The 27,566-nt window shown below is 46.1% G+C and overlaps 1 protein-coding gene across 4 annotated transcripts in view; it reads left to right on the top strand.

Moving 5' to 3' along the window:
* The first annotated feature begins 750 nt into the window (after positions 1-750).
* Positions 751-27,566, top strand: part of Lef1 (lymphoid enhancer binding factor 1) — a 110,459-nt gene continuing 83,643 nt past the window's right edge. For 2 of the 4 annotated variants that reach the window (XM_052179239.1, XM_052179241.1), the window contains exons 1-3: positions 751-1,713; positions 3,936-4,002; positions 5,455-5,588. In XM_052179239.1, the coding sequence (XP_052035199.1) occupies positions 1,507-1,713; positions 3,936-4,002; positions 5,455-5,588 (408 nt within the window). In that variant the 5' untranslated portion in view covers positions 751-1,506. Of the gene's footprint in view, positions 1,714-2,515; positions 2,850-3,935; positions 4,003-5,454; positions 5,589-27,566 lie in introns of those variants that run through there. The other 2 variants (XM_052179242.1, XM_052179243.1) reach the window with 2 other exon arrangements.

Raw genomic sequence — 27,566 nt, 5'->3', positions numbered from 1 at the left:
CATACAGTTTCTCGTCCATTTCACGCGGGCCGCATCGTTCTTTGGGGTGGGTTACACGCAGCACCCAGTCTATCTTCAGGTTGTATGGCTTTTTTCCCCTCCAGGCATGAACAGGCGCTCGCAAACACATACGCACCCCCCACGGCGCCCCCCAAACTATGACTCGTCTTTTGGGTGCTACGGAATGAACTAGGGCTGGGGGGGGGGGGAGAACCTGGATCTCCTCCTCCTTCTCCTAGCAGACTCCCTCCTCTCCACCCCTCCAAGCCGGCAGCCAAGGAGAGCAGGAGGCGGGGGAGGGGCGGGGGAGGAGAAGCGACGCAAGTGAATAGCTTCGCAGCGCCGGCCAGGCACGTTGGGGAGAAGCGGTGGGAAGGCGCAACCGCTCACCTGCGGGGCAGCGCGCACCGGAGGGGACCCGGCTGCGCTCTCGTGGGCCCTGGCATTCGGACTCGCCCGGAGCCTTGCAAGCGGCCACGCTCCGGGTGTTCCCCGCCGTTCTACCCGGAGGAGCCGAGGGGCCACCGGCAGCTCTTTGCTTTGACAGAGGGGAGGCGGGGAGAGAGGCGAGTAACAGCGCCAGCGAGCCAGGCAGAAACTCGAGCCGGGAACAAAGAGGGATCGGGCTCGAGTGTGTGTGCGTGCGTGTGAGTGTGTGTGAGCGTGTGCGCGTGTGTGTACGTGTGTGTATCGGCCCGAGCTACGGGCTGGAACATTTGGGTCCGAAGCTCCTGCTGTGACTCCCCAAGACTCCGCCGATTCCCAGCGCTCATCAGCACAAACTTTATTCTTGGCAAACTTCTCTTTTTCTCCCCTCCTCCTCCGCCCCTCCCCCTCCGGCAGATTAAATGCTCCTCCAGAAGGAAAACCGAAGCGAAAGGGAAGGAAAGAAGCTCTAACGCGGACGTCTGCAGCCCGGGTGGCTCTTTATTGTTTACTCTGAAGGAAGTGGACTTTTCGGTATTTTCTGATTCTCCTCGCACCTCCGCCGGGGCAAACGGAGCCTCTTGGCCCAGCTCTCTTCTCAAAAGAACCCCAAACCACCGAAATCAGCATCCGAGGAATTCGTGGAGAGGTTTTGCGCGGTGACGCGCCACGGGACCCTCGTTTGCACTTTGGAAAGTCGTGTCCCCCTCCGGAACCGGTGTCCTCGGAGCACAGACCCCAGCAGCGAGGACAACGTGGGGCGGCCACCCAGCCCTGGCAGCCTAGCCTAGGGCACGCGGAGCGGCGCAGACGCTCCTAGAGGCGCCGGCGGCTGCCGCCCTCGCAGTCTGGTGCCCTTCGCCCCAGGGCCGGGCGCCTGCGTCCTTCTAAGTGGGAAAGCGCGGCAATCGCAGAGGCTCCTGCAGCTGCTCCAGCCGTGGGCCCCTCGCTTGCCCACCCCGCTTCTATTCACAGCTCTCCCGCACTCAGTCTTCCAACTCCCCCACCTCACATCGACCTCCCCCTTCTTCCTGCTGTCTCGGAGTGCTCCCGCAGCGGAGAGATTACACAGCTGCCGGGATGCCCCAACTTTCCGGAGGCGGCGGCGGGGGGGACCCGGAACTCTGCGCCACCGATGAGATGATCCCCTTCAAGGACGAGGGCGATCCCCAGAAGGAGAAGATCTTCGCCGAGATCAGTCACCCCGAAGAGGAGGGCGACTTAGCCGACATCAAGTCATCCTTGGTTAACGAGTCCGAAATCATCCCAGCCAGCAACGGGCATGAGGTGAGTGGGCAGCTGCCGGGAGAGGCGTGGCGCGTCCCTGGGACGCGGAGGGGAAGCATGCAGGGCTCGCGGCCACGGAGCCCTGGTCCCTCGCGGGCTGGGTGGGGAATAACGGCCCCCTAGTCCATGGTGCGCACGTGTGTGAGCAGCGGGCAGGGAAATTTATTCCAAGTGGTTCTGTGGCTAAACGGTGGCAAATGGGCAGGAAACGCTGGCCTTTCCCCGACCGGTTTCGCCCTCCGACGTTTCGGTGGCTTTGAGGGACGCGATGCATTAAAACAGGGATGTCTAAACACAACTGCGAAGTCCATCACGGGGTGGAAAACAAAGTGCATCCGCTCGCTCTCTCGGTACAGTGCCCAGAAGTGCGTTAAACCACCGAGGGCTCCAAGGAATGAAGCCCCGGGCGGGAGGAAGGAGAGGCGGGCGTGGGCCTCGCAGAAGGGGCCGTCCCAACCGCCGTGGAGCGGAGCGCGCGCCCTAACTGCGGGGGCGTTGCGGGGCCGGGTCCCCTCAGCAGGAGAGGCTGCTGCCGGGAGCCGTGGGCGAGCCGAGCCGAGCCAGCCAACGGCACCGACACCGCAGTCCTTCCGCCCGCAAACCGGGGCACTGAAAGTGGAAAGAAAAGCGTTTTATTTGGGGTTAGGCTGGCTTGGGATCAGGCCCTGGATCTCTGCAGAAGAAAGGCGAGCCCTCGGCGGAAGCCGGGCGGCGGCTAGGGAGGAGGGACGCGCTTTATCAGATCTCCGGGCCAGCTGAAGGCGACGGCGCTGGTAACCCGAGTAGAGTAAATAGAGACACGTGGGTGCGGGCGCGAGGGAGCCGGAGAGCCGGGCCGCGCGCGAGCATCGGATGGGCGTGGATCCCCAAAGCCCACACCTTAGCGGTCACACTGGCTCAGCAGCCGAGGAAACCTCACGGGGACATCCAGTAGAAAAGTTCTGATACCCAAATGAAGTCCCCAACGTTTTTTCCTTCCAGAGAAACTTGGAGAGTACAGCCTTTTCCTTAAATGGCAGCCTTCTGCCCCCACCCCCACCCCAAAGAAAGGGTGGTTTCGGGGGCGGGGACATTTTGGGTTTAAAGAGTGCTTTTAAGAGCACCTCAGACTTACCTTCTCTGTCCCGATGGCAGGGGTGAGTACGCATCTGAAAAGGCTGGGGGGGGGGTGCTGATTCCAAAATATAAGGGACCCTCTCTATTCTCAAAGTCCTACCAAAAAAAAAAAAAAAATAGAGGAAGGGGGCGAGAATGCAGCCAAAGTCTGGTAAAAAGGGTTTCTGTGTGTCAGAAGGACGACACGGATCCAAGGACTGAAATACCATCTGAACTCTGTTTTTGTTTTTGTTTTTTTATTTTTCCCCCCTTGGCCAGACTGTAGAATAGCCTCTTTTTTTTTTTTTTTCTACTGGAGTCACCTACACATTTCAACCCACCTCACATTTCTACGGTTTGCTAGTCTGGGGAGAAAAGCCATGCTTAGGAAACCGAAAACTACCGGGGTTTGGGTGTTTGAACTGTTCATCTTTCCGCAGCGGAATTGGAAGAAACAGGGCCACGGAAGATGGTGAAGGGTTATACCACTGATTTGCACGTGGTTGAGTCGGGTCGGTGGTTCTCACCAAAACTGATATTAACTGGGCTGCCTTTTAGATGTCTATAACCCGACTCTCAATTTTCCCTCCCATTAACCACAGATCAGTTCTACCTCTGATAGCCTGATAGCAAGTTGTAAGTGAAGGCAGTTTCAGCTAGGACTGCGCTCAGGCAATTTCCCTAAGACCTCAGCAAAGTAGTTCTTTTGTTTACGTTTCCAGATCTCTCATTTTCGGTTAGAAAATGCTGTTTCTGGTGGCCTTTTAATCAGGTCTTGTCATAGCAAGCGAAGGCTGATGAAGAAAGGGGTTCACACATCCTGGAAGCTGGGCGCCCAGGAAGCATCGATGGGTTGTTAGAACAGAACAGGTCATTTCTGAATGCACTTATTTTTTTTTTTTTTTTGCCACCTTACTTTTGATCCGGAGTAACTAATAATCATTCAAAAACACACATGGAAAAGATTCTTTCAGTACTCAAGTCTAGCTTGTCCTTAATTTTAACCAAATGAGTAAACCTAATTTTTACCTAAATCTTGACCTTTGAATTAACAGCAGACCCATCTGTTTGCTACAAACTCTAAGGTGATCTTCTTTCTTTTTGGGGGTGGCTATTCGTGCCACTAGGTGGTCAGACAAGCACAGTCCTCTCAGGAGCCCTACCACGACAAGGCCAGAGAACACCCCGATGACGGTAAGCCAGATTCTCTTTCTCCCCACTTTACCACAGGGCACATGCAATGTGAATATCTGGTTTTATTTTGATACTTCTTTTTGAGTAGGGTGGAACCAGATATGCAAGACTGCCCACGCACTGTGTTAACCGAATGACCAGAAATTCACAGCTTCTCTCTCAGGGTGTATATCACATCCTTGTGAACTATGCCTTGCATGAGTCTGGCTGGGCCTTTGGATTTCTATTGGCTTTCGGATTCTTAGAGAAGGGATGTTTCTAAAGAGTATTTTTCACTTGCAAATCTCTGTTGCCTGTGGGCTGTCAGTGTAGTGAAGGAAGACAGTGGAAGTGTGTGTGGGCTGATGTACCAGGGTCAGTATCTTAGCTTGTAAAATGGAAAAAGTATTAGAAGCTACATATATGAGATGCTAGACATTTTCCTCATTGTCGACTCTTGTCAATATTAAAAATCACACACACACAGGGAAACATATAAACACACAGCACACATAAGCAAACACTCCCAAACACACATTCATATTCTCTCTGTTTCTCCCCCCTTCTTTGCTCATTCCATGTTTAATCAGATCACTTGCTAATCAGTTGGAGTTTCTGGTCTCCTTCAATCACTTACCAATCGGCCTGTCTAGGATGGAGTGTTTGTGCATTCAGTGTAGACCAGGAGGCAGGGAGAACTCTATATCAGCCTTCCTTTTTGGCAACAAGTAGAATACAGTAACCTGTATACAGTAAATTAAATAAATAAAGTCCACACAGCAAATACAGTAAAGTATTTAAAAATACCATATGTATTTTTAAATAAACACAGTAATGTAAAGTAAATAAGTTAGTTGTATACAATAAATTAAAGGAACATTTCTTTGATAGACTGTAAGTTTAGCCATGAAATTATTAACTTCCAAAGATCAATTCACTACAAATTTGGGTTTTAACAGTTTTCTCCCTCCAGAAAAGGCTTAACATTTGGTAGAAATTCAGAGGCACAGGAGGGATTTTTGAATTTGTCTCAAACAAGAACCCTTCAATGTACTGTCAATGTGTTATGTGTATTGGGGGTAGACGGCCTTATGTATTAAGATTTCAGTTCTTAAGTTTGTGTGTGTTCCCTTGTGTTTCTGTATTTCGCAGTCCAGTTTGTTTGCATTAGAACAAATTAGGTTAGATGAACAACGCTTATTTTTGTCAAGACATCAGTCAGTAGTGGAGGTAAATTGAACCACATGTTTTTTGTTTTTTTTTTAAGCATCTGGTTGGCCATTAAAGCCATTGAGGAGCATAAATACACTGTCATTCTAAAATAGAGCCTAGTAGTCCAGCTACAGTATCTTATAAACAAATATTCTCTATAAAGGCTGGCCTGTCTTAGAAGCAGAAGATGTTCTGATGAAAAGCGATGTGATAGAAAAAGCAAAGTTGATGCATCTTTGATTGCTCTTTGGATTCTCCCAGGAAAGCATCCGGACGGAGGCCTGTACAACAAGGGACCGTCCTACTCCAGTTACTCTGGCTACATAATGATGCCCAGCATGAACAGCGACCCATACATGTCAAACGGGTCCCTCTCTCCGCCCGTCCCGAGGACAGTGAGTAGCATGCTGATGTTGAAAATTATCTTCAGACGTGCAAATTAATTTGTGTTTCAACAGAATGGCTTATTTCCTCAAAAACACATTGGCCGTGGCTTCCTTGTATGAGACTCAGCCATCCCATCATTCTGTAAGAGCTGTGTAAGGAATGGCAGCCTGAGGACAGTGCTGTCTGTCTGTCTGTCCCCCATTCGGATTTTTAGACTTAGGCCAACAGGCTAAGATGAATTAAGTGGAGATTCGCGAGTTATGAAATCAAACGGAGCCAAGGTGGCGGATCTCTGATTTTTATGCATACTGTGTTTCTGTGGTGATGATCAGAGGGAAGTGGATTTAGCCTTTCAGTTAGCTTTCAAAGGCCTACACTGCTTAGAGTTGGAACTATTGAGGTTCATTTGGATCTAGACAATCAGAATGTTATTTTGGCCTTTAAAAATGTCTTGCTTTATGACATTAGCTATTGTTTTAAAGGGGGAGGCTCAGACCAGCCGGTTTCACTTGGTTGTCAGTTGGGGAAATATCTGAAGATCATGTAATGAAAGTTGTTGCTATTTCGTTCATTATTTGCTTAAAGTTGTGAGGGAAAAAATGAAGGGTCGTACAGCTGTGTTATGCTGGCGTGTACACCATCATGGACGCCATGTGTGGTATTTGGTGCAATGTCTCTTTAACTGGTAAGATGGCACCTGTGTCTTGAGAACGAGTGGACAGCAGCTTGTAGAGGACAGGCACGTGATCAAACTGGCAAACATACCCAGTAGACCCCCTGCTTTTTGGAGAAGCTACTGGGCGGTCATAATTAGTTGCCTGTTCCCAGTCCCAAGCCCAGTGAAAACCACACAGGAATGAGTCTCTCTGACTGACTTCTTGGGGGTGAATCGGGGTGAATCTCAATGCTAAGAAGTCCCTCAGAAACCAGTGTCAAGCGGTGTCATCGATGCCTTGATGGCAGATGAGTCTGGGAGGGTCACTGAAGAGGCAGACAGGAAATGAAGTGGAGCGAGAGCTTCTGGGTTATCTCAGTGGTGAGCCCTCGATGGTTAAAATGATAGGAACGTGAAGTTGGCGGGCCTTGCGGTTGCAGACTTGCTGTGATAATTTTTCTGCAAACTCCAGGTGGATATTTAAACTCGGGCAGGGACCATGCTTTTTCTCATTTTCATAAAGCAGCTGGTCTGGAGCTCCTTGGAGATTTTTGTGATGTTCCTTACAGGGAATGCCACCCCCCACCCCCATTATTTTAAAACATTTCAAGTATTTAATGATAGTTAATGTTGTGTGAAAAATCTTCTACCTAAAATGTAGATAAACTAATCAAGCAATCATAGTTTATTCTTTAAAGATTCACACACACACACACACACACACACACCCTGGCCCCCAAACACACACACACACTGAAAGTATGTCTGGGTTTTAAAACTTGTAGAGAACTTGTTGAGCCAGATAGAGAAATGTATCTGATTTTATTTTAAATAGTTGTGCAGGTTTTTTGTTTGTTTGTCTTTTTTTTTTTTTTAAATGGGCTGCATTTTGGATTAAGGAGCAGTTGAAGATTTCTATGGAAAGGCTAAAAGGTCAATAAATAGTCTTTTCCAATCAAGTTAGAGTTCTGGTAATAGAAAATCACTTCCCAAACTATTTATGTTTTATCCATGAGTACAGTGTGTACTGAATTGTGGTTTATTTCATAGAAAGCATTTCATAGATGCTTCTCTCTTCAGAGAAGAAATTTGGGAATTTCATTTAATAGTCTTCCTGGTATTTATACAAATCAAATATTGAAAGTAATTCTTTCTCCTTTAAGTTAGTACTCTGTCTTTGGTCTCTGTAGCCTTTTCTCCTGATTCTTTCAGTGAATCCATTTTGGTGTGTGTGTGTGTGTGTGTGTGCCTATGTACCTTATAGCTCAGCACCATTTTGAAATGTCAGTAAATGAAAGGTATTTACTGTCATGTGTGTATTGAACTGTTGACATCCCTGAATCATTCATTCATCGCTTAGGAAAGATTCCTGGGTCGAGCAAATGTCACTAGGTGGAGACTATATCCAGAGAAGCTTTCCTCTTCTCTGTTGTCTGTGCTGAATCCCCTTACATGTGAAAATGCATCCGTGTTAGGTATGTTTTATTGTGAGACCCTGCAGTTTGCACAATTCCAGAAGCCTTTCAATTTTAACCACAAGGCTATGTCAATTTTTTTTAGAGTCCAACTGAAGTGAGTTACAATCTTTGGTTTTTAATACCTAACAGCTGTCTGTAATGTTTCTGAGATCAAAACCACTCTAACAGGAAGGCAGCCTCTCTTCTTCGGCCTAACCACACTTTTCTCTTCCTCCTTCCTTCTGTCCCCGGCAGGACGGTTTGTGTCACTGACATCAGTCAGTGAGGGTAGACTTTCTTAGATGGTGTCAGAGGCTGGTGGACCATTTGTGTTTGAGTCTCAGAGTGGGAGCTGCCTGGTGATTTGAATTTGCATTACAAACAATTCCCGGTTTATTGCATCTGCTGCTTGTGAGGACTGGGGAGAAACATCTGTGGGAGGGTGAGGCACCAGCATGGCCCCTCTCCCTTCTGTGACTAACTGCTGTCCTGAGATTCCAGCTGTGGCCAAGTGGCACACACAGGGAGGCCTCTTCTGAAATCTCCCCGTAACCATATGCTGTCCCTCCTGTTTTAAGCCAAGTCAGGCGTCATGGTACCTTTCCAGGAGCCCGCCCTCGCCCGTTGACCTTTCTCCCTTCTGCAAGGACATTTTAGTTGGGACCTCCTTTTAGAACTGGAACCTTTAAAGTAGTGTGAGTCTCTATACCAGGTATCTCATGAACGAGTCTCTCCTGGAATCTTAAACACGAGTTTTCAGTTCAAATAAACAAGAAGGCAGCTATGGCGGTCTGCTTGGTGTCAGTATAAACTCTTCAAGCACAAGAGGGTGAGGAGATGTGCAAGCCTGTTAATATTTCAGAGCCGGGGCCCCAGGAGAGTTTATTAAAAAGCATACTCCCAAACCTTTCTTTCTCTGAAGCTTATGTCTGAAAATATGGCCAATGCTGAGGTATTAAAACAGCAACAAAAACCAAAAACCAGTGCTTAGTGGTGGAGTCAAGTGTTAAGGCACAGTGTGGATGAGGCCTGAGCTCAGCTGCTTGTCCGTAGGAAAGATCCCTGTGGGGTAAGATTATCCTCTAGTTAATCACCCTGGGTGTCAAACTTCCATTTGTCCCTCCTGCAGCCCAAATGGTTAACACCTTACAAGAGAAGCCTTCCATATCTCTTCTGATGCCTGGGAGAGTCAGGAAGTTGCCTGGTGGTCCCCCCTGACCACAGTAGCTCTAAATTTTGAAACTTTCTGGTTCTCTGTGATCTTCCTCAGAGAGATCTTGTGGGTAGGAAAGGGAAGATGTCTATGGCCTTATTTTAGCTGCCCTGTCAATCGCTATTTTCAAAGTGGGAATAGCTGTGGGGATCCTATAGGCTTTTAGTTATCCAGTCTTTTATTTATTTAGAATAGGTTGATTGTGTTGACTGGTGTATTATTCTAGGGAATAAACATTTGATTTTTTGATGAACAGATCTCTACCTAGTAGATCTCCCACTCCTGACTTTTGTAATAAGTTTACAAACAACTAAGGTTTGATTTTTGTCAGTGTTCACTTCGGGAACAAAGCAACTGAGGCAGATTTGCCTAACCACAAGGCTTCTGAATCCCAACAGGCCAATGTTGGATGGCTTTGAAACAAATGTTAAAAATAAATAAGTCAAAAGATAGTAGTAGCCCAGGGGTAGTGTGCCTGTGGCTTCTACCTCATGTGAGGAGTCTGAGGAGGAGGCTCTTTGTGTGCTGTAAGACGTTACCTGATTTGACTTCCTGATGAATTAATTTTAATTTTCTGATTCCAGATGTTTCATTTCTCACAGCTAAGCATGCTAGCGTTTCCTTCTTTTCCCTCAAGCATAAGATCTATTTTCCAAGTGTATCATGTATATTTGCATGTGGCTATCAGGAGAAGGTGTGGGGAAATTCCTCTTTAGAGTCCTTGGTGTATGTGTGTGTTAAATCACGGTTGCTTTTTAAATACTTCGACTTAATTTTATTCATGTGTATGTGTGGTCTACTTAGTGCATGCCAATGAAATCCAGTGTGTGCATGTCATGATGGGTGTGTGTATAGAGGTCAGAGGACAACTTTGGGGAGTTACTTGTTCTCTCCTTCCACTGTGGACTCCAGGGGTTGAGCTCAAGTCATCAGGTGTGCACAGCGAGTGCCTCTACCTGCTGAGCCATCTCACCACTGGTCCTATTGTGATTTTTTTAAAAAAATGAAATCACAATATAGGAATCAGTGTCCTAATGCCTAAGAGCAAATGCTGAAATGAATAGGGGTGGAGAACCAGGGCTCTCAATCAGAGGCTGTGCAGCAAGTGGAGACCACTAACTCAGCCTCTGGCAACTCAGCCGTCTGTGTGTGCCTCAAACCATCAGCCAGCGTGACACGGAAGAGCATGCAGTCCCCGAAGATGACATTTAAGTGCAATGTCCACTCTGGCTAATGAATATTGAAATCATGAACTTGCTGCGTGTATCATCCGAAAGCTCAAGAGAGGATGACAGTCTCTGTGGGAGCTTCTCTGAGGCTGCTCAAAACAGGAAGAATTTGCGCTGCCTCTCCCGCTTCCCGGTTACAGGTAGGGAGGCTGCACCACAGAAAGTCTAAAAGTAGACATTTTCAATCTTTTTTTTGCATCTGTCTAAGTCTCTATAGAGTGACAGCTCTATTACTGGTCGTTGTGATTTCTACCCACCAGTAATCCTGTATGGCATCTGATGACAGTTTTGCTGAAATCACATTTGATCTCCATCACTAATTGATTACTGAGATGATATAAAGTTTGGCTCAGTAGAGATATTAGCCAGGTCTGGTGGCAAAGGCCTGTGATCCAAGTTGCTCAGAGGGTTGAGGCAGGGAACTGAACTTGAAAGTTTCAGGACAGCCTGGGAGAAAATCTATAAGGTCCTGTCTCAACAAAGAAGGGAAAAGAGGGCCAGGAATGGTCCATGGTAGATGCTTGCCCAGTATGCATGGAGCCCTGGGCTCAGCACCCAGGATGGCAGTATGAGTGGATGGAGGAGCCTGTTGCTACGCAACACTGAGAAAGATAGGATGGAGAGGCCCATGTAGGGAGGCTCTGTGACTGGAAAAGAGGAAAGCCTCTAGGGATGTGCCACATGGGAAAAAATTACTGTCAGCCTCTGAACCCAACAAAAAAATTTTAAATCTGCTTTAATTTTAAATTTTTAAACTTTAAAAATTTGCATACTTTTTTATGTGTAAGTATGTGTGTCTGCGTGCAGGTATGCACACGTGAGACCAGAGGGATCAGGTCCCCTTCAATTGTAGTCACAGATGGCTTTGAGCCACCAGATCTATAGGTCCTCTAGAACAGTAAGTGCTCTTAACGGCTCGGCCATCTCTCCGTCCCCTAACCTGCTAAGCTTTGTCATAAACACTGTCAACAGTGATGATAGCTGATCACTTGGTCATGATGTCATCCAGGATTTGAGATAATTACACCAGCCTAGAACAGAAGAGATGCCTCCAGTCAGCTTGCCTGATCAATAAAGTACCAATGGAAATTGTATATATCCTTGTATCTGCTTTTATACTTCTAATACACCTGCTCACTCTCAAATCAAGTTTCTTATGAAATATAGAATCTGAAAGTATCTGCTAGGTAACCCTGTCCTATAGTATTTTATTTATTCTCTTATTTGTCGTTAGGGGCCATTAGACTGCTGTGCTCAATGAAAATTCATATCGTAGAATGTTCTTTTTCAGGTAACAGCTGAAAACAGCTCATTGGAAGAATAAAAAAGATAGGACTGGAGCCTCAGGAGGATTCTTGTCTCTTACCTAGATACTTGAAACCTAGGACAAATGTAGATGAAAGAGACGTGGTGGCTTTTTTTTTCTCCCCCAAAGTATACTTGAGATGAAAATATAGCTGTATATTAAAAAAAAAAAACAAAAACAAACCAACCATCCAAAACAAAACAAAACAAAACAAAACTAAGTGCCTTCTAGCATCATGTCACTAATGCTTTGCTATTTATTTCCTCTCAGCTAGAGAGGTTTTCACCAACAGTCAGGGCGTTTTTAGATATTAGAGATGTTGTATAATCTTTGTGATACATTTTGCTGAGGTGTCCCGATGTAACAGGCTGTGTGCCATGCACTGATGGCACTGTTCGGTGAGGTTGAGAACGTAATTTTGTTGGGGCAGTGTTGATGGAGGGAAGGCCTGTCAGAAGACCTGAGGCAGTCTGTTGCCCCCTTCTGGAAGTACTTCTCCTTCCCCAGCCTTTGTTCCCTCCTTTACAAAATGGTACCTTCCTGAGTGTCTGGCCTGCCTTGGTGTGCCCATGTGGGGTTCTGGTAGCCCAAAACCTGGGCCAGTACTGTTTCCTAGCCATGGCAGTACAATAGGCATCTAGAATGGTGTGAGCTGGTGCCCAGATTCCCTTCTGGTAGGACTTCTGCAGCAGTGACAGCTGTGTGGCTGGACCGGGGAGCTTTGGAGAAAGGAAGGACACAAGATTCTTCCTGTGCCATGGTGCTGGCTCAGAATCACCCTGGGTGAAAGAAAGCCTTACGCTAACCTTCGGGAAAGATTTACATTACTAAGTTTTGGGGACTGAGCAGCATCCTCATCTCTTTGTGGTGTTTTTCTTGGGCTCCCCTTCTCTCCTGGATGCAGGGAAACCTCATTTTCCCCTTTAACACCCCTCTCCCCTCTAAGGAAGTGAGATGTGTAAGGGACTAACTAGGCTTCCAGATTTTGGCTGACGTCTCATATCCTTCCAACATTTGATAGGGAGTTATCAAATAACCTGTACTTCCTTGCACAGCGTAGGAGAGAGTATATTTTGAGTTAGAAGGGGTTTTCCCCTTAACCCTTTAGATTCTGGATTTCTTTCCCATGTTGCAGAATTACATGGAGAGGCACTTGAGGCCATGAGATTGGGAGGACAAGGACCAGACTACATTTTTCTCATTATGTTTTCTTTTGACTTAAGTCTTTCTATCTCTCTTGGTACCCACCCCCCCCCAAAAAAAAATCAGGCCCAAGGGGCAGGTTAGCTGGGTATAGAAGGGAAAAAAAACCAAACCAGTGTGTGGGAAAGTCCATTTTCTATAATGTCTCTTGAAATAAGGCACTTTCAAATGTTGGTCACCTTGCCCTTGGAGACTTGCTTCGATGACTTGGATCATAGAAAGGACATTGTAGTAGATGAGGGTTTGGCTTGATGTTAGACACGGCAAGGGCAATGACCTGACTTCCAACCAGTACTAAAGAAAGATTAAAAAAAAAAGGCAAGGAAAAGGCACTGTAATTTTATTTTATCTTGGATGTTTTAGATTTTAAATTTAGATTATTAAAGTCTGAGACAAAAAAAAAAAGTTTACCACTTACCACTATTTGGTGAACCAGTCAGCCTGCCTGCAGGATTAAGGAAGAGAATAAATCTCTCAAACATTGCTCACTGGGTTTTGTTTGTATGCTCATTTTATAAATGTATTAAAAGCCTTAGCCTAATATTTGTCTTTTTTGCTTTAGGCTAATCACTGTTTTATACTTTATAGTGAAAATGGAAAACAATTATATTTTTAAAAACTACTACCTCATACCTTGGTTTATTGTTCCCATGAGAAGTGTGGGTTAAGATTGCCGTGTTAAAGTCAAGCCTGACCTAAGGAAGGACAAACCCACCCTAGGTCAGTAGATTGCACAGGGATTCTTTCTGAGGTGTAGATAATACATTGCACAGTCAGGGTCTTTCTTAGGTGAAGACTTGTTTATTGTCATTAAAAATAGTCACATTTGCATCAAAGAATTAAAAAATGGTATCAGAAAAAAGCTATTTGGTTTGCTTAGAAATTTCTTTTCAAAATAACTTTTTTTTTATGAAGATAAACGAAATGTTTTAACTAAACCGTCTTCCCGTGCAGCCCTTGAGACTTTCTTTTGCACATACATTAAGGCAGTGAGGCTTGGGCTCCTCAAGTCCATGTCAGGCCCGTGGGCCTCCAAGCTCCAGTTCTCACCCTTCAGTCCTGATGAAGCCAGGCAGAGCCATGTGCTTCCCTGCAGTCAGACTCGCGTGGGCTTGTCCCATGCTGCCTTGCCCTCCTGACCCCAGAGCAAACCCCACCCTGCTCAGCGTCCTTTGGAAGTGTTCTTGCAGTCTGGAACCTCTGCCCTAGGCCTCACCTGCTGCGTCTCTTTCCCACAGCTGCTTTCCCAGGCGTGCGTCCTAAACCTTGCTCCAAATCCTCGTCTCTGGGTCCTTGTGGCTCAGTACCCAGCTCATCTTCTCGTCCGTACTTAAAGGTCCAGGGTAGAAGGTGCCACCTCCATGAAGCATCTGACCGTGTCCCTACCAACTAGGAGGGAGGGTCTTACTCTCCTGTGCGATGCTATTGGATCTTCATGGCTCCTTATACATTTTAAAACCCAGGCTTTTAAAATCTGGTGCGTGTCTGAGTGTCTGGGTGGTTATGTGCATGTGTGTGGGTATGTGTGTATGTGTGTGTGGGTATGTGTTTATGTGTGTTTATGTAGTTGTATGTGTGTAGTAAATATGTGAGACAAAGAGAGAGAGAGAGTGTGTGTGTGTGTGTGTGTGTTGGTACTCAAAGAGGCCAGAGGTATTGGTACCTCCTAGAGGTGAAGTCATAGGCAAGAGCGAGTCACCCAACATGGGTGCTGGGAACTGAATGCAGATCCTCTGCAAAAGCAATAAGTACTCTTATCCTCTGAGCCCCTGTGTATATGTTTTGTTTGAGTTAGGTATCTCCATGTTGATTTTCATTTTTACTGTGAATTCTTTTGAGGATAGGGAGCAAGGTTTTTTTTTTTTGTTTTTTGTTTGTTTGTTTGTTTGTTTGTTTGTTTTTGGATTTGGTGTTTTCGAGACAGAGTTTCTCTGTATAGCCCTGGCTGTCCTGGAACTCACTCTGTAGACCAGGCTGGCCTTGAACTCAGAAATCCGCCTGCCTCTGCCTCCCAGAGTGCTGGGATTACAGGTGTGTGCCACCACTGCCTGGCAGGGAGCAAGTTTTAATCTTCTGTTACCCACAAGTTTTTATACTGCATGCCATGGTCCAGATGCAAACATTCACCAGATGTTTGTCTAATGGAATAGGTTAGGAATTTTATTTTATTTATTTATTTATTTATTTATTTATTTATTTATTTATTTATTTACTCTTTTTTACTTTTTCAAGACAGGGTTTCTCTGTGTAGCCCTGGCTGTCCTGGAACTCACTCTGTAGACCAGGCTGGCCTCAAACTCAGAAATCCGCCTGCCTCTGCCTCCCAAGTGCTGGGATTAAAGATGTGCGCCACCACTGCCCGGCTCAAGGTTAGGAATTTTAAACTTCAGGAGTACATGGTACAAATACCAGATACCAGTCCATATTTAAATGAGGACTCTTAGAGAAATGTATAGATTCATACTGAATCATATAGCTAAGATTGGGTTTAGCAATTTTCATACCATTAGACAATATTCATGAAGCTGACGTCACACCATGAGTTTTGAGTATGTGGTCCATACACCCCATTCACTGGAGGTCATGTTATCCTCAAGGCCAGTCAGTGTTGGCTTCAACACCGCCCTAGGCAGTGAGTGGGTGAGGGAATTGGGGCACAGAGGGAGAAAGATAAGAAGTGGAAAATCACAGCTGGCCGGAAGTGAGCTATGAATAGGACCTAGGATCAGCTCTCAGTGCCCGCTGCTCCCTGCCTTTCCTCTCTCCCCACTGGTACCCAGACGATGCTGGAGGAGAGTTAGGACAGCGGATCTATCCCTAGAAATGATTCATAGAGAGGCGTGTGATGATAAACAAGATGCTCCGTGAAAGTGAGATCGCATCATCTTTGGTGGTGAGAGTAGTTACAGTGCCCGGTGGACCAGAAGGCGGGGGTGGGGGGTGGGGGGAAAGGAAGAAGTTGGGGAGAGTTGTAGCTTGAAGGCCAAGAGGGGGTGTTAACTAAATGTGGCTTTAGAACGAGGAGTCGGTTTGTCGTAATACATTCATGAGTTTTACTGGGGCATTTTCTGGGTCTTCATTTTTATGTCAAGAAATCAAAATAAGAGCAACGAAACTGAGATCTAGAACCGAGTCATCTGTGTCGTGAGCATCCCTTTGGTCCATCCTTAAGGATGTGTTGCCTCTCAAGGTCTCCTCCCTTACCTGTGAAGCTTCCTGGCCCTTGACCATCTGTGTGTGTTCGTGAGAAATAAACACGCTGCCCATGGATGATCCCAACGAGCAGAATTGGTAGGACAGAACATGTCATGTAGGCCAACGCGTGGGCTTCACACACGCTTTGTCAAATACTCACTACAGACCTGTGCGGCTTGTTATGGTGCTCCCAAGTGTCCCAGGAAGGACCTGTGTGTGGCACAGAGAGGTTACTCGGTTGTCTTTAATTTAGAGCTAAAGTTTAGCAAGCAGGAAAGCTTGGATTCGGGGGGCAGGTGCCTCTGACTCCAGAGACAGGACTCAATCCTTAGGCCAATGCTCCGCCCAAAAAGGGCCCTTTGAGGATTTCCAGTAAACTGCTTTGAGAACCTCTCGAGAATGGCTATTATGCTTTGGGATAATGTGAATGGCGAGGCTTCAGGAATGGCTTAAATAGGAGATACTAAGAGTGTTTGAAAATTGTCATCTGGTCCATTCGACACGTGACCATGCCATTGCCTAGTGTGGTTTTGGAAATTCCCAGGAAACATTTGTTGCTTGAGTGTTTCGCACGCTTTTCCCTTGCTTGTATTTTAAAGGGGGTCTTCAGTGTTCCCTTCTAAAGTGGCCCCCAGTACTAGTGCTAAGTCAATTAAGCAGACAGCTGTGAGCCCAGACAATTTGCGATGCTTGGATTCTTTGGTAAACGGATCCCATTGGAGCCAGGCATTTACACACAACACTCACTCCTGTAGAGAGTGTGTTTTTGCACAGCCAGTGATTGTGTTGTAGGACGCACTTCACCTCCAGTGGTTACTGCTGGGTTTCCTGGTGCCATCACATTAAGGTAAATAAGAGAATTTAATTTCATAGTGATGGGAACCATGGTTGTTCCAATGCGCTGCAGAAGTGGCTTCTTTAAGAAGTGAATAAACCTTTTTAAAGGAGGTATTCCTTAGGACCAATCCTTTCCTCTCAAAAGGAAATTTCTTCCTCTTCCCTTCTTCTGCTTCTCTTCCTCCTTCACTTCCCCTCCCTCCTCTCCTTCAACCTTTTCCCTCCCCTATACTTCTTGTTTCTCTCTCTCTCTCTCTCTCTTTTTCTCTCTCTCTCTCTCACACACACACATATGTATGTATATATAAAGTCAGGGGAAATCCATAACAGAACAGAAAAATCAAGAAAAAGTACCTAGATTTCTGCCATTTAGACACAACAGTTTCACTTACGTCTACCTGTGTCTTCGTAGCTACTCATGAACTCATAGAATTATTCTCTCCCAATCATTTTGTTTTTATTCAAAATCCCATGTGCTTGTTTTCCCTTGTGAACAAATATAGACCCATATCTCAGCTCTACGTGCTGAATGTCACCTAGTTATGACTATTTTTATCTTGTGTTTTGGCTGTTTGGGGATTTGATTAATTTTAATGAATACCTCAATGAAGCCATGTCAAAATAAATTTAGAACCTAATTTTGTCAGTGTCAGTTACTGTTTCCTATCTTTCTGGATTTAGTAGCTATTAACAATGTAAATTAATTACTGGTCTTATTTGTTCATTTTTGTTTTCATTTTAAGACAGGGTCTTTTTATGAACGTAACCCAGGCTGGCACAGATTTATAATCTTCCTGCCTCTGCTTCTTGAGATACTGGCAATATAGGCATAGGTTCCCACCTCTGATTCCCTCACGTACTCTAAATAAATGATTCAAAGCTACTTCGTGACCGGGCGGTGGTGGTGCACGCCTGTAATCCCAGCACTCTGGGAGGCAGAGGCAGGTGGATTTCTGAGTTCGAGGCCAGCCTGGTCTACAGAGTGAGTTCCAGGAGAGCCAGGGCTACACAGAGAAACCCTGTCTCGAAAAAAACCAAATCCAAAAAAAAAGCAAAAAAACAAAGCTACTTCATGCAAAATGTATGCCATCTCTCCATTTCTTGACTGTCACACAATTGAGGTCTGCTGTGTTGTGCAGACAGCGAGGTCCTCAACAAGAGAAAAGCATCCTGTCCTTCGTTTGACTCTCTCTTTACATCTTATCTCAGGAAAGCCGGGCTGGGAAAGGTCCTTTGACCTTGGTAGGATGGGACAGTAACTGGAAATACCTGAATCAACCCAACGGTTTAGGGGTAGACAGGTTTTCTGGAGGATGAAGACAAGCACCAAAGAATGTTATGTTTTAAGAGCTTCCATTTTTCACCCCATATTCACCGAAGGACCTCTCTTGGCAGTGGGATAAGTCCCTTCCTGGACATCCTCAAAGGGCTTACAGTCCAGCACAGAGTAGACAGGAACTCCCGTGTTTACCACAGGTGGATCTGGAGAGGCAGCAGGGAGCAGAGAACACACCTGTGGACCTGGCATGTGGCAGCCTGCTACCACAGGCTTGTGAGACTGACTGTGTGTGTTGCTCTTTACCTGAGTTCAGGACAGCATGACTAATTGGAAGTATGGTCCAAAATATTTGATCCACTGGTTGAAATGATTTTGTCGATAATGAATCTGAGGCTCAACTAGGAAAGCAGATTGGTATTTACTACTACTACTACTACTACTACTGCTACTGCTACTGCTACTGCTACTGCTACTGCTACTACTACTACAGGACATGAGTGGCGATGAAGAGTTAGCTTGGCAGTTACAAGCATAGCTTGTTCTTCCAGAGGGCCTGGGTTGGATTCCCAGAACCACATGGTTTCTCACAACCATTATAGCTCCAGTTTCAAAAAATGTAATGTCCTCTTCTGGCCTTTGGGCACCAGGCATGTGTGTGGTTACTACATACAAGCAAGAACACCCATACATGTTATACATATACATATACATTTTAAAGGACACAATCATAGACTAAGATGATCTATTTGTTTAAGAAAATAACTCGGAGGTACTTATAGAGCCTTTGAACAAGTTTATTACTACAAGTTAACTGGGACCCACTCTTGGTTTTTTGGTTTTTTTGATGGCGCCCTGTGGTGGTATCCAACCTGACTAGCTAGAACTGAGTATTCAGAACTTCAGGAGGGAGAACAGGTGTCACTCAACACTAGGCAGCTTCAATGCTTGATCCCAAGTCACCTCCATAAATCAGTGTTGGATTTATGAGCACATAAGATGTTTGTTTCCATCTCCTGCTCATGAATACAAAAATGTTTGATATCCTAAAGATGGATGGGAATATAGGAAAAATTACAGCTTAAAAATGGTATAACTTAGTTACTGCTGATATAAAATAAAAGAAGAAAAAAAGAAAGACTTGGCCTTGGTTGGGACCTGTGCCAAGAAATCACAATACGTCTGTGAATGAAGTAACAGCTTTGGTCTGTGACCTAGACAGAGGTCTGAAGGGGTTTGGGTTTATGTCTTCCATACTGTTTAGTGAATAACATAAAATTGAGATGGAAAGGTAGCTCAGGAGTCAAGGGCACTGGCTGCTCTTGCAGAGGACCAGGGTTTGGTTCCTAGTACCACGTGGCAGCTCACATCTCTATGACTACAGGTCCAGGGGATCTGATGCTCTGATCAGATGTGGGCAGGCACATGCCCACAGACATACACCCAGGCAAAACACTCAGAAAATTAGTTTTAAGTAAGTGTGGCGCTAACAGTGAAGTTGAGTAATGCAAGCTTAAATTAATTAGGCTCCAGGAGGGGCTCATCTATCCAACTGTAGTAATGACGGATTCTGTGTTTTGAAAGAAAACCTCTCTTAGCCTGTCTGGGACTCTGGAAACAGCAGACACCCCAGGAATGGTGGAGGGACTGTGGCAGCCACAGTGCTGATGAGGAGACAGGCCATCACGTTGGCACATCTGGGCTGTTTGTTCTCATTCTTGTTGGTTATTTTAGCAGTGCTTAGATGAACTCAGGGATGCCCAAGAAATAAGAAACGTGAAAAATAATAGCTGCTTAAGAAAGTCATTTCAAAGGCTTTTTTAACTTTTTCACGTTCTACGAACTCATGGAAAGGCCAGTGTGGGGTGGGATGGACACTGTGCCGCCTTCTTTTGTTTTTGTGTTTTTCTTAATTTTTATTTTATTTATTTTCACTTCACGTTCATTGGTGTTTTACCTGCCTGTGTGTATATCTGTGTGAGGGTGTCAGAGCCTCTGGAATTGGAGTTACAGACAGTTGTGAGCTGCCATGTGGGTCCTGGGAATTGAGCCCAGGTCCTCTGGGAGAGCCAGTGCTCCTGAGCCATCTCTCCGGCACCCGCTGTGTCACTTGAATAGCAGTTTTCTTATCAGCAAAGAGCTGTTACACTGTCTAAGGGAGGCAGGGTCCAGCCCGAATGCTTTCCAGTTTAAAAGCCCCCCCTGGGTACCCACTATTTGATCCATCTCACGGAAGGAAACCCATCGGTTTTGTTTCCCCGCCCCCATCACACTATTCCATCCGTGTTTGATGGAGGTTTTCTGTGCTCTGGAGGGGAAACCCAAAGTCAGCTGCGAGGAGGAAAGCAGAGGTGCCCAGAGCGGGGTATGCACCGTCCGCATTAGTGGCAATCTTGAGAGAGGTGCAGGCCACCACATCAGGCAAGCACCTGCGGTGATCTGATGTCATCTAACTGCTGCACGGAAAGGTCCCCTGCCCGCTTGCTCTTCCTGTCCACCTCAGACAGATGCCAGAGTTCCCCGCCGTGCCTTGCCTTGCCCTGTGCTTAGCTTTCTGTGGGGGCGGGGGGGGGGAGTTAGGGAGGGGACGTTGACAACAACTTTGGTATTTCCATCCCAGGGAGTGAGACACGTTAATATTTTTACTCTTGGAGAACATGTCCAGGAGAGTTTTCTCTTGTAGCTGTCCTTTATTTTTTTTTTTAAAGATTTATTTATTTTTTATATGTAAATACATTGTAGCTGTCTTCAGACACTTGAGGTCAGATCTTATTATGGATGGTTGTGAGCCACCATGTGGTTGCTGGGATTTGAACTCAGGACCTTCGGAAGAGTGGTCAGGGCTCTTAACCTCTGAGCCATCTCTCCAGCCTGCTGTCCTTTGTTTTTATTTTTAAATTTAATTTTTTTTTTAGCGAGAAGACAAGGACGGATCAGTAGATTGTTTTTCTAGGTTTCTTACTTTAATTGCTTCAGTTTTTACTGAGTTGCCCACACAACAAAGGTCTCACCCATTCAAAGTATACAATTGTGGGTAGGTTGGAGGGCTTGGGGACTAGTATACCCAGGGTTTCAAAGCCATTAACACTGTTCTGTTATAGAACATCCTCACCACCTCAGAAAGTAACCTGTGCTTTTCAGCATCCCCTGCCCCTTAACTCTGCCTCCGTCAGCACCCAGCCCAGGCCTGAGCTCTGATCTGTTTCATATATCAAAAGACTGCCCTGCCTGGGACATGCCACAAAATAGAATTATATACAAACATAGTATGCAAATCTTTTGAGATTTTCTTTTTTTCTTCCCCCCCCCCCCCCCCCCCCCCCGCAAAAAAAAAAAAATCCCAGGGTCTTGCAACGCAATCTGGGCTGGTTTCAAAGTTTGAATCCTCCTGCCTCAACCTCCCAAGTGCTAGGCCTCTGGGCTGTGACTGACTTTGGTCAGTTAACGAGTTGTATGGAGGCTGAGGGCTGTTCTTTCCCATCTGGCCTCTGAGAGCTGCACCCCACTCCTGAAGGTGAGATCTGTGGCGGTACATCCGTGTGCAGAGAGGGAAAATGGCTTAGTCAGTGTGAGGAGAAAAGCCAAAGCTGGATTAGGTGCCTACACTTGCAGTGGGAACTCACTCTGTAGACCACCAGGCTGGCCTTGAACTCAGAAATCCGCCTGCCTCTGCCTCCCAGAGTGCTGGGATTACAGGCGTGCGCCACCACCGCCCGGCGGCCAGGCGGCCGGACTCAAAATTATTTTTAATCAGATCACAGCATACACCTATGGCAATGTTAGTGATGGAAGGTGAAAACATTATTATTTTCCATAAACATCATTTCCATCCTTTCTTTTTTTGCCTACTTGCCAATTTTCATTATATTAGTGGGAATACAGATCTCTATAAAGAGTTGGTATCATCAGAAGAACTGTCACCTTTGCCCCTTTCTTGATGTTTGGCTTGGGAGGCTAACCCCAGCCCCACCCCGCCCCGCCCCTTTAGCCCGCACTTGGTCATCTGAAGAGAAGCAAATTGGGGGACAGAGAGGCAGTGCTAATCTACATTCTACACACTGGGTAGAGCTTCCAGGTTCCAAATGGAAAGCTGGGGTCAGAACATTCTCTTCCCGTGTCTCAGTGGACGGCGTCGTTGTCTTCGAGCTGTTCTAGATGGGTAGCCAGAGAGCACAGCGACTGCGAGCCTTCTGCCTCTCCTGGTGCAGTGCATTGTGCCTCGCTAGGGTGAAGGAACTTTCCAGCAAACTCTATTCTACAGAGACTGCTCTTTCTTCATCTGGTTGGGTCGGTGGTTCCCTGCTGCTCAGGTCTTTGATTTTTGGTTGGTCTTGGTTGTTTTGTTTTTCCTTTTAGTTTTTGCCCCTTGCCTAGGGTGACGTGGGTTGGCTCCAGCTTGCAGCGGGCACAGGCTGCCCTGCGCTGGGGGTGGGGTGGGCCCACCTGAATTCCTTCATGGGAGAGCCCGCCCCACCCTGACCCCAGAGTGTCTCTGGTTTGCCCTTCTCAGGGCCCAGCTCTCCAGCAGCCCTGTGGGAACCCTGCTGCTGCCTTCCCTCCCCTCCCGGTTGTCTCAGACCCACCGCTTGCTTCTCATTTTAAACCATAGGGTGCGCTGTGCAGGTGACTGCCCAGGAGGTTTAAACAAGCTGGTTGAGGGCCACTGGGAACTAGTTTCTTATTTTCCAGGCCTGCAGAATCCTGTTTTAAACCCCAGACCCACGTAATTCTTATTAGTGTGCACTACATGCATAAAACGATGTCTCGTTTATTTTTTTTATTTTTTGTTATTATTATTATTGTTGTTGTTGTATTTTGGATTTGTTTTTTTCGAGGCAGGGTTCCTTTGTATAGCCCTGGCTGTCCTGGAACTCACTCTGTAGACCAGGCTGGCCTCAAACTCAGAAATCCGCCTGTCTCTGCCTCCCAAGTGCCGGGATTAAAGGCGTGCGCCACCAACGCCCGTTTTGTTTTTTTTGTTTTTTTGTTGTTGTTGTTGTTTTGTTTTGTTTTGTTTTGTTCTCCCTCCACATATTTAACCTTCTATTTTCTTGTCTTTAAAAAAGAGAATATCTAGATTCCATTTGAAAGAGAAAATGTTTCATAGTTTGGCTTATTTCCTGATCTCTGTTTCTGTCTGGTTTTCCTGAAAACAGTGCAGTTTTATTCTCTTTTTTTGTTTGTTTTGGTTTTTTGTTTTGTTTTTCGCGACAGGGTTTCTTTGTGTAGCCCGGCTGGCCTCAAACTCAGAAATCCACCTGCCTCTGCTTCCCAAGTGCTGGGATTAAAGGTGTGGGCCACCACCGCCAGCCTTTGATTGAGTAATACTCCTTTGTGTGTCTGCATACCACATTGTCAGCCATGTAGCGCCTAGCTTAGTTCCATCATGTGGCCGTTGTGAATCACAACATGGTTGTGCAGACAGATTTGTGCTCTGCCTCTGCAGCCATTGGGAAGACCCCCAGAGGAGACATAGCCGGATTACCTTCTGGTTTTAGTTTTCCATTTTGGACTAGTCTTGTGTGTCCCGATGACAGAACCTAGTCCCCAGGGCTGTCTGCCTTAAGAAGCAGTTTGCCACCACTTGTCCTGGAGAACATAGGCAGGAGAAAAATTATCGCTAAACAGACTGTTTCTGTGACAGGAGTCTGTGAGCATCTTTGCTCCTCGCTGAAGAAAGGGCCAAAGGAAAGGGGACTTGGGTTGCTTCAAGAATTCAGGTTGGGAGAATTACTGCAGAGGGAGGGGTTGATAGCGTTGGAGAGGTTTATGAGAGGCGAACATGGAACCTGGTCATCTAAAGGTTTTAAAACTCAGTGTTTGTCTGAAGTGATTGAGACGGTCACCTGGAGGGACCTTGGGCTTAGAAGGTCCTGCCACCCTTGTCCCTGCTCCCTGCCTTCTCATTTCTCACCTTGGTGAGCCCCGCCCTGACCCTATAGGTCCCTTGAAGAGATGACAGCCCTTCTTGGAGGGGAAAATAACTAGGCCAGCCTAGAGATTATGCAATAGAACAAGTCTCCTGTGCATCATTACAGACCTGTCTCTCATACAAACGCATGTGTGCACGCGCCCCATTCTCAATTACGGCAATCTCTGCTGAGGAGCAATCTTAGGAATGTGCGGTGCCCACAGCCGTTGAGGCTACTGATCCCGAGAACCTTTGCTTTGTCCCTGCCTGGCTCTGTGACGTCCCAGGATTGGCAGCCGGGCAGGTGGTGCTTCAGCCGCACAGTGAGGCCACAAAAATCCTACATGCAGATTTTTCTGAGATGAGCCCTGAAGAGTGTTAGGTGCACAGGAAAGAATTTAGGGAAAGTCAGACGCATGTGTGCTAGCAGCCAGATAGCACGTTCCCTCAGGTGTCAGGGAAAAGCCTGAGACGCCTCTCCTATTGCCTCTTGTGTTTGCTACTTTGCTGCAGGAGGCTAACGATAGAACCATGCATTAAAGAAGTGATTTGGGGCTGATAACCTGAAGTTAGATTGAGGGCCTGGGTTGCCAAACGTCTAATAAGATTATGAGAATGCACCTAGAGAAAAACATTTAAGAACACTGGGTCTTATTGTCAACATTTTGACTGATAACAAATTGAACGATTTCATTTTTTCCAAAGGGGAAGGATCTAGATTTTTGAAATACTGTGGTTCTTGCGTGATGCTGCCTTTGCCCTCCGGCCTGTGCTGTGTGCACACCTCTAGAATCTAGAGTCTAAATACAATTCCCTGTGGAGTTGTAACCTAGTAAACTGAGGTAAGCAGGCAGTTCACACCAAGGGTTTTTTTTTTTCCAGCCCAGCACCATTCAGGCAAAGCTGTCAAGGAAAATTTACAGTTGGTTACCTTACAAGCAGGTCTGTTGCTTCCGAATCCTGCCACATAAAGGCGGCTTTTGTTCGCCAATTACTTGGTGTTTCAGAACTAAGAGGTTTTGTGCAGAATGAAAGGAGGCACTCCACCCATCGCAGCCATTTCTCCAACGTCAGTGAGGGTAGAGCTTAGTGGACCTGGAAAAGCACAGCCAGGAGCGAATGGTCCGGTCCGTTGGCTACTGTCTACATAAACAGTACTAAGTAAGACTGGACTTCACTGAACGAGGTGCAGTTAATTTCAAAAATCCCTTCCATATTCTGCTTTCTCGACCTTTATAGAAAAAGTCTTGCCATTTTCCTTACATTCAAAGTCCCTGAGTTGAGGTAGATGTAATTAGGGTAGATATTTTCCAAAGCATTCATTTAAATGTTGGAATCGCAGTTATCGATAGTTGTCTTGTGACTGGCTTAGACAAATTAGACTGTGTGCTTCTCTTTGTGTGTGTGTGTGTATGTACATTGTTCATTTTGGGTGGGTCTTTTTTTTTTTTTAGAGTCCCAAATGCTTTAAAAAGAAGAAATGGGTACATCCTTGTTTTCTGTTTTAAGAAAGTAGTGGAATATTAGTGCTGATGCATTTTTGGTCCCCATGATCTGAGGAGGGTCCTTGCCATATTTAAGCTTCCATTTCTAAGCAGGAAGGCATGGCCCTGTCTGACTGATTAGCGGCTCTGCATCTAGAGCCAGGCACAACTTCTGATTTGGGTCCTCCTCCTGATAATCAGGAATCACGTGTTTGTTTGCAGTTTCCCAGAGAAGCCCGTGATGTGATGTTCAAACTGCAGGTGTCAGCTATGCTCCCTTGACTGAAAGGGGAACAGGTTAGGGGGAGGGGCTGGCCCCGGGGTTCCACCTTGCAGTCCCAGTGCCTGTCAGGGTCCCTCTCCGGAACAATCCATCCATCAGAACCCACTTACCCCCTTGTTTTCAGTTTACCCTTTCGGCTTGGAAGAGTGTGTAGCCATCAGTTCATTTTGTGTGGTCTGAGTTATAAAATGCCCCCGCTGGTTTTTCCATACGGAAAGCATGTTTTTCATTTGTGGAAACTTATATAATTTTTCTCCCCAGTCTCTTTCTCTCTTTCTTTTGTGCTGCTTTAAATTAAAAGCAAATGTATTTCCCTCCCCTTCATTCTGGCTCTCCTGCCCCACCCCCACCTTTGCATGTTCCAATTACAGAGTTGTGAAAATAAGTCATCTTTCGGCTTTTGTTACTTTAAAACAGCTATCGGTGATGTCAGAGTCAATACTAAAAGCACCGAGAATGCTGGCAGAGCGCAGTGCAGCTGCAGTCCAACAAGATGCTGGAAATGGGGTTGAGAGCATAAAGGCTTTCCATATTCCCAGGGCGCGCAACTGCTCGCGGCCTTGGCTTTGATCTCTTCAAAGGCTGCTGCCTCCTCCTAGATGGGGGAGACTTGGCTGCCACCCGCTCACATTGAAGAAAGGCAGAGGTCTCTATTCAGGCAGAAATCAATCACTGTGCAGAAACAATTATGTGTAATTCAACCATCATGAAAACAGGGCGAGATTACCGGGTTTGTTACCTGAGTGACTGTGTGGGGACGGGGGTGGGGGGTGGGGGGGAGGCAGAGAACACTGGAGTCCTGCTGACAGGCCACATCTCGATGACAATTACCGACGCATGAATGATGTGGCGGGCGGGGGAGGCCCAATGACAAATGCTGGTCACGCTGTCCAGCAGAGCAGAAAATGAGGTTACAATTGGGAGATAATGTTTGCATATGTAACCATATTTCAGCAAGCTGAACAACTTTAGGGAATAGACCCTTAAAAACTCCCGTGACTCTGTGTGTGCATCTGTGTGTGCACCGGCATGCGACTTCACTACCGGCAGGATCAAAGATCAAAATGATCCAAATAATTTAGGATTGTGCCAGATGAGAAGAAAGAAACTTTAACTTTGGGTTGTATTGGCTCGTTTAGGAGTGTGCTGGCACAATTTCTAACCTAATATGTGGGTCTGTCTTTAGACATCTGGTTCAAAGATAGATAACATTTTGTTTTAGAATCTGCTAATCTGTCTCACGATCCTCGGTGTGTGAACCCTTTGGAAAGTGACTTTTGTCGGCTGTATGACAAAAAGTCGTACAACCTCGTTTTCAGGTGTTGTTTTTATAAAGCAACCTTGTGAAAAGCCTCTAAATTTCCTTCCATTGTTAACAAAAACAAGGCCAATTTTCTACATAGGAAATAACTTTTCTCCTTCAGTAGAGGCCTATTTAATCTTGCAGCCCTGGCATGTAAAGTCGTAAGCCGTTGAGGTATTTATTTATTTTATTTTTTTATTTTAACTCATTCTTGCCACCTAACAGAAGCGTAGGAGTCCTCTCACTCACAGTTTGCTAGCTAGCTGAGGCAGGCAGAGGGGTAGGGTAGGGGCAGGGGAGGGGTAGCACAAAATAAGATGGACACGTGGATGGCTGATTATAAAACTTGGTATTGCTGCTGCGCAGTTTGATACCCAAGCCCTGGGTTTACCTTTTATGCCGCTCCAGCTTAGACATCAGAGGCGTGAGAGCTGCTTTGAGTTACAGATCTTCAAACAATAAGTCAAAACAACAACAAAAAAATCAATCCCCCTCCCGGTCCCTGGGTGCAGTTATGGAAAGATAAAAGAGAAAAGTGAAGCTATGCTAAAGCAGATACAAGAGGAAGAGAGCAGATAGGCTAGGGAGAAAAACATGGAGGACAAGTCGGGGTTGAAGTGGGCCTCTTGTGAGC

Source organism: Apodemus sylvaticus, chromosome 4, assembly GCF_947179515.1.
Source record: "Apodemus sylvaticus chromosome 4, mApoSyl1.1, whole genome shotgun sequence".
Taxonomy (NCBI): Eukaryota; Metazoa; Chordata; class Mammalia; order Rodentia; family Muridae; genus Apodemus; species Apodemus sylvaticus.
Note: the sequence above shows the minus strand (reverse complement) of the source record. Positions and strands in the feature narration are given on the sequence as shown.